The following is an 8,339-nucleotide window of genomic DNA, read 5'->3' as shown; positions in this document are numbered from 1 at the left end:
GCGTTCCTAGCCAGCTTCTTCTCTACTGACCTTTGCGCTGCACACATCTTCAGCTTCGGCTGGCTAAAGTGCGGCTGTTTTCTTAATTTTTATTACACATGGGCGCAGGTGTGGCTGGGGCGGGTCTTTGAGCTGCTGAAACTGATCAGGCCAGATGGACGGAGCAAAGTGCAAGATACAAACTCAAGAATTTCCCTTGCCAAGGCCGCACGAGAGCTATAAATAACTTGGCTATGCTAATTGTAATTTTATGCACACTTATTTTAGCACCATTTGCCACTTATCGGTTATTGAGAAATATGACCTTTACCTGAAACAAATGTAGAAAAAAAAAACTATTCAGATATATTTGCGTGTATCCAAAATGTTGCTATATTTATTTGACAATTGTATTTTTTCATTCGTTCCAGTTGCCAGCTAAATAATCTAAAAAACTATAATTTCGTATCCAAATGTTATGTAATATACTTTGTCTCAAAGCGAGGTAACTTCTAACAAGTGGGCGTGGTTTTTGCTTTCTCTTATTCTTCTATCTGGCTTTATCAATCGATATATGACCAGATTTTTGCTGTTTCTATCAATATTCTCTCTATTTCTTCTTCTTGCCTTTGCCTTTGCCCTTCTTCTTGCCCTTACCCTTGCCCTTGGTGGCATCCAGCAACGCCTCCGTCACGTACGTCTCGGTTGTCACCTTGCTCATGGGCAACGTCACCGGCTGCTTGGGCGTCCTTAGCTCAATCTCAATTGTGTTCTTCTTGTGCTGTGACTTCGATTTGCTGCCCAGCTTGACAAGGAACACATCGCTGTCCGTTTCCTCGCATGTTTTATAACAGACCTACACCGAGAGAGAAAGAGAGAGAGAGAGGAGAGTGAGTGAGTGAGAAAGCGACTGGCGGACAGCTGGCAGATTTACAGCTTTGGTTTGACTTCACATATTTGGAGCTCTTGCAATTGCCTTACGAGTGCATGAGTGTGTGTGTGTATGTATGTGTGTCAGATTATGCAACTGGCTCTGTAAACGTTTAGCCGCAGCAGCAGCAACTACTGTGAGGCCAAGTCACGGAACAATTGGATCATTCAACTCTCGTATTCCGCATTCCAATACGAGCTTGGCTTGTGGCATGCAGTTTAAAGCTAGCAAAATTAGTGTGTGTGTGTGTGTGTGTGTGTGTGCGTGTCGTCCACTCTCACCTCAATGCCCTTCTTCCTGGTATCCAGCTCGACGCCGTTCATAGTGTCCTTAATATCCTGCGCTTGCACCTGCATGCAGCAGCTGCGCTTACCCTGTACGGGCGGGATTGGCAGTATGCACGGCAATCCGCCGCCGCACAATCGTTTGCGATAACAATCGATTTTAGCCTCTTGTTTATCGCAAACTTGGGATCGATAGCAATCGACTTTGGCCTCCTGGCCCTCGCAGACCTCCATGATCTTGGAGAAGGGCACGTAGTAGTTATTCGTCTCGCAGGTGTCGTTGCCCGAGTATTTGATGTTCGCGCGCACCTTCGGTATGTTGGGGTGATTGACAATCCGGCCGCAGGTGCGCCGCTGTATGTGCTTCCTGGCAAAATCACTGCGCTGGAGTATGTCGTTGAGGCAGTTGTTCTCTGGGCAGTCCTCCAGCTTCCTCTTGTAGCAGGGATCATCGTCTGGGCCCAGGTTCCTTGTGGTTGCCCCATCGTCCACGCTCTCGACTTTGTGTGTATTCTTTAAGACTCGTATGGTTAGACCGCTGCCATTCAGACACGCCTCGAACTCGTCATAGGCCTCGGGACCAGGATCTGGTATCGTCGGCTGTATGAAGCACGGCTGTATCTCCGGACTACAATCGCAATCGCATTGGCACTGGCAGCACTCGTCACAATCGGCAGCTGGACCCCAGGCACTATAAGTATGGTGGAGCAGTTGGCAATTCAAGAGGTTTACTCACGTCTTGGCGTCATCGGCTTGAGCATTTCATCAGTGATCTCGACTGGGCAACTGATGCCCCCCTTTTTCTTGCCCTTTTTGCCCTTCTTGCCCTTCTTCTTGGCCATCTTGATCGGTTAGGCTTATGCGATTGCAAATGAGCTCAGATTAAATTTTGATATGGATTGAAAATATGTCAATTTGGATATTGTACTTGACCAGTGAATGGCACAATTTCCCTAAATCTTGTCTGCGCGCTAAAAGAAAACGTACTTATTATATTTCCAGCTAACAGCTTCAATTTATACGAATATATATATAGATATGTAAATATATAAGTATATATATATGCCGCTACGTAAGTCTGATGACCCAAGGAAATGACCTTCACACGCCCTTGCGGAGCGTAAGCTAATGGTGCAATCGCTTGGGCCGCAACTAGCTAACAACAAAGCTAAAAGCGCTAAGGAAAAAAAAAAGCAAAAACGGAATTACGAGAGAATTTTTTTTCTTTTTAGACGATAGAAAATTCCGAATCGATTGTTGAAAATAAAATGAATTTTTTACCCTGAACAATTTTGTTGACTGAGTGTTGAAGCGTTGATACAATTTTGATTGACTTTGTGAAATCCAACATGCAACGATTGCTTAGGTTGAGAGCCGTATAAAACCTCCACACAGAGGTGGCGTGAGTGAGAGTACATAGCACTGATAGCATAAAAGGCAGACATATCAGAAGAGGGATCAGAGAGCCGCCTGATCTAGATGCCTTCCTAGCAGGCATTTCAGATCCTATTCCATTTGTTTTCTTTAAGCAGGCCTAGAATTCAGCAAGTCGTAATCCCGAGAACATCTCTAGTGCTGTCTCTCTACTATTACCCCCATGCGATGCCCGTCATAGTGGTGACACTCAATGGAAGCAATTGTCTGGCTGCCAGAGCTCGGCCACAACACTGGTAGACTACTCTATGGATCCCTACATCAGTCTTCTCTTATAGCTACATATTCTTCAAACTAATGGCATGCCAGGATTATAGCCAACGATAAACACAATGCGTGACATGCAAAAATTTATTGTCAATAACTTAATTAAACACAATTATAAATTTCTTTGACAATTTCAGTACGTCAAATTTCTATATCTGAGTCTGTTTTGCCTTTACGTTTTGCAGCATCTCTTTTGCGTTGGCTTCTTTTTGCATTTACGCTTTGCTAGCAAATTCTCACGGGATACAAATCTGGTGGGCAGCAGCGGGACATCGCCGCAAATTCCGCACGGCTTGTATTCCTCAACAATCCTCTTACACTTATTCATACAGGGCACAGTGGGGCAATCTATGGGACAGAGAGGTCGTTTGAGTTAGTGGCACAGTGGGACAAGATAAATCAAGGCAAAAACAAAAACTTACCGCGATCAAACTCATCCTCACAGGTGTCGCAGGGGCAGAGCTTATCCAGATTGCATGAAAAGTATCGATAGCCCGTTGTGGGGAAATTGCCCTCGCGCTCTTCTGGCAGTATATAACATGGATGCTGATCTGGGGGCTGCTCCACGGGGACAAACTTGTTGCCCACCAAGTGGAGCTGTGATACAATAGTGGGTCCATGGCAGAGCAGACGCAATAGGAGCACCATGTTGCCGGTCTGCTGATTGCAGAGATTGAAGAGGGGCAACATTCTCTTGACAACTACGTAGTTGGGACAGAGCTGCTCTCTCCGGCGGAAACCGGCGTTGAAGCACTCACATCTGTCCAACATGTCTCTGTTGGAGCCCTTGAGTGTAGGGAGACCCTTCAAGCTGTCCTGCCGCTTCATTAACCAATCTGTGTTCTGGTCCTCGAACGTCTTGTCGATCTCATCAAAGAGCGGCTTGACTACCATTTCAGTCATTCCAATCAGAAATTTGCATCGATCCGTCCGCTTCTTATAGACGTGAATCAACAGTCGATCCTCGTCGGTGACTGGCTTATCCAGCGGAAATATGCAGCACTTGGCGCACCTCGCCTGTTTGGGATCTATGCAGCCTCCATATTCACGATCACAGAGATTGATGTAGAGATTGGATCGGAATGTGAACTCCACACAGGTGGCGTATTCTTCTGGGGCACAGTGATTCTTGCGTATTATCACCAGATCGTCAATTACAAAATCAAACATGTACAACAAATTTGGTACTGGAGGCGAAGGGACCATCCTCAAATATTTCAGACCGTATTGAAATAATTTTGAGAAAAAATTTGAATTTTGAATTTATGCCAAAAAATGAATTTTGAAGTAATTCCTGAACGACGGCCGAAATAGGAGTGAGGCTTGGCTCTCCAATATAACAGCTGCTCACATTTCAAGGCATGCTTAATAGGAAAAATATATACAGTTTTATATTAAAGAATATTAAATGTATAAATCCTTTCTACAGTTGTTGGGTTGATGGAATTTTCTTCTGCTGTGCCGAAAACACTTACAGCGATTTTTTTCACTTGGATGTGAAAGAGAATAAGAGAATACCTTTAAGCTATTCTATATCTTCTATGTCTGTCATTCCTCTGGCACAAGTATAACACAAACATACTTCTCCAGGGAGCAAGCCCAATCCAAATCTTGTTCAAAACTAAATTAGATTTTTTTTCTTGTTACTTTATTTGTTAATACTAATCAAACTAGAAACATTTCATAGTCCCTGTTTACAATGTGTGGAGTGTAAAAACATAATTTGAATACAATCAATCTGATTTAAATTGCAATACACTTCTCAGGAATCCACAGAGGAAACACAATCATTTGATTTCTTACCGGACATTTTTGCCCTATTCTTCTTGACTTTGTGATTTGCATGTATATTTTCATAGGAAATAAATTCTGGGAACATTGCAACGCCCGCACATTCCTTACAAACTTTCTTGTACTTGACGATCCTCTTTGGATGAATTTTGGCTGGCACAGTAGGACATGCTATGGATTCGATAGAGTTGATTAATTTGTGCTAGTATAGCTCGTTATATGGTATGAAACTTACGGCGATCGAACTCATCCTCACAGGTGTCACAGGGACACAGCTTATTGGCATTTCGGGCGAAATAACGATGGCCCTTTGGGGGCAGAACCACGCCGCGCTCCTCGGGCACTACGTAACAGATATCTTGATCTGGACGGCGTGGCGCGGCGACCATCTTGTTGCCCTTCTTAAACACTTCCGCCACGATAGTGGGTCCGTGACAGAGTAGTCGCAGCTTGAGCACAATGTTGCCGATTTGCTGGTTGTATAGATTGAAAATTGGCAGCATATTCTTCACATTAATGAAGCTGGGACAGAGCTGCTCCATGCGCTGGAGTCCGGGATCAAAGCATGCGACTGTGTTCAACGATTTTCTTCTGGTGTCCCCAAACTTGGGCAGATCCACAGTATACTGTGGATTCAACCAATTCGTGTCGGTTTGATCAATATCATTGAGGTAGTCAAAGAGCGGTTTCACTTCCATCTCGGCCATTCCAATCAGAAACTTACAGCAATCTGTGCGCTTCTTATAAATATTTACGTAAAGACGTTCATTGTCTTTCACTTCCCCTTTCAGCGGAAAGATGCAGCACTTTCCGGTCCTCGGCTCTGATTCGTCTACACATGCTCCATACTCTCGATCGCAGAGCGTCACATAGACGTTTGATCGAAAGGTAAATTCCACACAGGTGGGGTACTCGTCGGGAGCACAAAGGTTTTTGCGTATGATTATCAGATCATCAATCACAAACTCAAACATATACAATAGCTCAGGGAGTTGAAAGGACATTTCTGAATATTTATCGTAAAGTAAAACGTAAATTACTAATTTTGAATTCAAATTTTGAAGTTCACTTCAGGTCAAATTTTGAGCAGGGAATACGAGTATACGAGAAAAATAAACTAAAGGTAGAGAACGCATAGCAACCCTGATTAAGAATTATATTTTTATTTGTTTTAAAGGAGAGCATGTATATAATTTAAAATAATTGTAATAAATTCACTGCTCGACTTGATCAACTTTATGTCATTATATTAGGCGTCTCAGTACTAGTAGTTCCAATTTTAGCATGCTTATAATATATGTATAATACATCAGAAGTTCGATATCGTTTTGAATCGGTTATCATAAAACCGTAATAGTTATGGATCATTTAAAAGAAACAAGATCAGCGCATGGTCCCTAGAGGCTATGGGTGCCCACATCAGACAGATCGTCGCCCAGATCTACAATATATGGGTATATATTATGGGGCCCGACACGCCTTTCTGCTGGGTCTGGAACATACATAATAACAAAACCATGACACTACCCTGAATTTCCATTTTCAACATGTTCAAGAGTATAAAATTTAATTTATATAATGAGGATTGTTAAAACGAGTTTCTTCCGTGAAAGCTATGATTCGTTCAAATAATAGTCTGACCCCCCAAATAACAGCTTTATCATCTTGAATATCAAAGCTTGCTACGGCATGTACTGCACTTGGTCTCTCTTCAGCTCCGAGTCGACGATTATTCTAAGGTATTCCGCTAGATTTGAAACTTTGTGTTGATCGAGTGAGACATGGGACAACACTGACTAACAACCGTCGATCACTGGCAGTAGAACGAAGTGCGTTCCGAGGCATTCCGATTTGAGTTCCATTTAGTTTATGGATATATAACTATATATAGGTATATACATATATACGGTATATACATATATACATATATACGTGGTTAGGTCTGTGCTCCGTTTGGTCGCTTGGGTTTCTGTCTTTGCCGTTTGCTAGGTGCACATGGGAGAGATCAGTCCACGTGAATATTGTACTTAAGCAGGAGATGATGCAATTGACGTATGGCTCGACTACGCGCTGCAGGGAAACAGTGACAGTCAGATTATATACGTAGTTAGATGTGGTCTGTGGCAACAACCCACCAATATTACAGCAACTGGCATATTCGGGGCAGCAGTGATTGCAGGCTTCCGGGCCGCCACAGTCGGGAGTTTGGTTCGACTCTCCGGCGAAGCAGGACGTTGAAGGTTCGCCTTCACAGTACAGCCCGCCGCCAGACTGACGTTTGCCCTTCTTCTTCTCCTTCTCCTTTTGTTTATTTTCCTCACGTTTCTCCTTGCGACTCTCCTCCAAACCCAGTTGCTTTTGAGTTTGTACGTATCGGGGATGGGCTGGAACGCCACCGCAGGGACCACAAGGCTCCAGGCGCTGCTCAATGACGGATTTGGGACGTCGCTTGCTCGGTACAGTGGGACACTCTGTTTGAGCAGTTTCACCCTAGCTATATATACACTGCTATAATACGAAATGGCACTTGTACTTACCGCGGTCGAACTCATCCTCGCAGGTTTCACAGGGGCACATCTTGTCCAGATTGCAGGCAAAGTAGCGCAGGCACTTCCCCCTATCGTCGACTGGCCGCGCGCAGGGATCTGGCTGAACGCAGCTGGGTGGTGGACAAGGTGGACAGCTGCCCTTGCAGCATTTCTTGCCAGTATCCATGGGACCGCCGGTCGCACTTGTCGACCCACCGCCGCAGCAGGGGTCACAGGGATCCTCTGGGCAGCGTGGTGGGTCGCAGCTGGGCTTACTCTGGCCACAGGGTGGACAGGACGGGCAGGGCTGGGCGGGGCAAGGCGGAGGACAGACTGGATTCCGTGAACAGATTGAAGTGTTAAGTGGAAAGGAGGATACAAGCGACGGCCCATTGCAGACCAGTCGTATGATGATCACAATATTGCCGGTCTGCTGCTTGCACAGGTTGAAGAGCGGCAATAGACGTTTGGTTATCTCCGAGGTTTGGCACAATTGCTCGCGTCGCTCATTGCCGCGATCGTAGCATGCACAATTGTCCATAACGTCCTTGTTGGGACCCTTCAATTTCGGCACCAACTGCAGCTGTTCACTCCAAACCTTTTCCCAGTTTATATTTTCAGCATCAAACGATTCTCTCACCCGGTCGAAAAGTGGCTTCATTGGCAACTCTGTCAGCCCAATCAGAAATTTACAACGACTCGTTTTCTTCTTATACACATGTATTAAAAGCCGATCCTTGTCCGTTACTGGCGATTCCAGCGCGAATATACAACATTTGCAGCATTTCGGCGCCTTGGGATTTACACATGTGCCGTACTCACGGTCGCAGATGCTCACAAACACTGTAGAACGGAACGTAATCTCTACACAAGTCGGATATTCCTCGGGCGCGCATAGGTTTTGACGTGTTATTAACAAATCATCAATCACAAATTCAAGCATATAAATCAAAGTTTTGGGGGCGAACATGTTACTACTCTCTTTTTTAGAATCCATTCTGCGGGTGAAGAGATGAAATTCCAAAAATTTTGTTACAAAAAAATTGTATGTAATTTAGGCCGAGGTTGAAAATGAACTAGCTTAGATTTTTGATTATTCTATATATGAAACAAATGCCTGCTGAG

At 44.4% G+C, this 8,339-nt stretch overlaps 4 protein-coding genes across 6 annotated transcripts; all 4 read right to left on the bottom strand.

Moving 5' to 3' along the window:
* Positions 1–344: 344 nt before the first annotated feature.
* LOC108614236 (uncharacterized) lies at positions 345–2,633 on the bottom strand. Of its 3 annotated transcripts, none has more exons than XM_089467454.1 (4): positions 2,476–2,633; positions 1,931–2,165; positions 1,192–1,871; positions 345–835 (listed from the first exon to the last, which is right to left on the bottom strand). In XM_089467454.1, the coding sequence occupies exons 2-4, from the start codon at positions 2,034–2,036 to the stop codon at positions 590–592; spliced, it is 1,032 nt and encodes a 343-aa protein (XP_089323580.1). In that variant the 5' UTR covers positions 2,037–2,165; positions 2,476–2,633; the 3' UTR covers positions 345–589. The 3 variants fall into 3 exon arrangements, with proteins under 3 accessions (XP_089323580.1, XP_017863743.1, XP_089323581.1); XM_018008254.2 differs by having other exon boundaries at positions 2,404–2,542; XM_089467455.1 differs by having other exon boundaries at positions 2,294–2,519.
* A 332-nt stretch (positions 2,634–2,965) lies between these two features.
* On the bottom strand, positions 2,966–4,235 carry LOC108612664 (transcriptional cofactor Bfc-like). The gene is made up of 2 exons (XM_018005615.2): positions 3,318–4,235; positions 2,966–3,243 (listed from the first exon to the last, which is right to left on the bottom strand). The coding sequence occupies exons 1-2, from the start codon at positions 4,099–4,101 to the stop codon at positions 3,068–3,070; spliced, it is 960 nt and encodes a 319-aa protein (XP_017861104.1). The 5' UTR covers positions 4,102–4,235; the 3' UTR covers positions 2,966–3,067.
* Positions 4,236–4,521: 286 nt separating this feature from the next.
* LOC108612701 (transcriptional cofactor Bfc-like) lies at positions 4,522–6,070 on the bottom strand. The gene is made up of 2 exons (XM_018005659.2): positions 4,922–6,070; positions 4,522–4,857 (listed from the first exon to the last, which is right to left on the bottom strand). Exons 1-2 carry the CDS (start codon positions 5,688–5,690, stop codon positions 4,658–4,660), a joined length of 969 nt encoding a protein of 322 aa, XP_017861148.1. The 5' UTR covers positions 5,691–6,070; the 3' UTR covers positions 4,522–4,657.
* Positions 6,071–6,219: 149 nt separating this feature from the next.
* On the bottom strand, positions 6,220–8,321 carry LOC108613063 (transcriptional cofactor Bfc-like). Its single transcript, XM_018006267.2, has 3 exons — positions 7,224–8,321; positions 6,822–7,157; positions 6,220–6,756 (listed from the first exon to the last, which is right to left on the bottom strand). The coding sequence occupies exons 1-3, from the start codon at positions 8,209–8,211 to the stop codon at positions 6,692–6,694; spliced, it is 1,389 nt and encodes a 462-aa protein (XP_017861756.1). The 5' UTR covers positions 8,212–8,321; the 3' UTR covers positions 6,220–6,691.
* Between the last annotated feature and the right edge of the window lie 18 nt (positions 8,322–8,339).

The sequence above is a fragment of the Drosophila arizonae genome, chromosome 4, assembly GCF_054131065.1.
Source record: "Drosophila arizonae isolate 15081-1271.41 chromosome 4, UAZ_ARI_1.0, whole genome shotgun sequence".
NCBI lineage: Eukaryota > Metazoa > Arthropoda > Insecta > Diptera > Drosophilidae > Drosophila > Drosophila arizonae.
Note: the sequence above shows the minus strand (reverse complement) of the source record. Positions and strands in the feature narration are given on the sequence as shown.

Coding starts and splice junctions, on each gene's coding strand:
- LOC108613063 (XM_018006267.2), bottom strand. CDS start 8,211: ATGGATTCTAAAAAAGAGAGTAGTAACATGTTCGCCCCCAAAACTTTG. Junction 7,158..7,223: donor CGAGGATGAGTTCGACCGCG/GTAAGTACAAGT, acceptor CTGCTCAAACAG/AGTGTCCCACTGTACCGAGC. Junction 6,757..6,821: donor TGCCAGTTGCTGTAATATTG/GTGGGTTGTTGC, acceptor GTTTCCCTGCAG/CGCGTAGTCGAGCCATACGT.
- LOC108614236 (XM_089467454.1), bottom strand. CDS start 2,036: ATGGCCAAGAAGAAGGGCAAGAAGGGCAAAAAGGGCAAGAAAAAGGGG. Junction 1,872..1,930: donor CAAGCCGATGACGCCAAGAC/GTGAGTAAACCT, acceptor CCTGGGGTCCAG/CTGCCGATTGTGACGAGTGC. Junction 836..1,191: donor CCAGGAAGAAGGGCATTGAG/GTGAGAGTGGAC, acceptor CTCTCGGTGTAG/GTCTGTTATAAAACATGCGA.
- LOC108612701 (XM_018005659.2), bottom strand. CDS start 5,690: ATGTCCTTTCAACTCCCTGAGCTATTGTATATGTTTGAGTTTGTGATT. Junction 4,858..4,921: donor TGAGGATGAGTTCGATCGCC/GTAAGTTTCATA, acceptor TCGAATCCATAG/CATGTCCTACTGTGCCAGCC.
- LOC108612664 (XM_018005615.2), bottom strand. CDS start 4,101: ATGGTCCCTTCGCCTCCAGTACCAAATTTGTTGTACATGTTTGATTTT. Junction 3,244..3,317: donor TGAGGATGAGTTTGATCGCG/GTAAGTTTTTGT, acceptor TCTGTCCCATAG/ATTGCCCCACTGTGCCCTGT.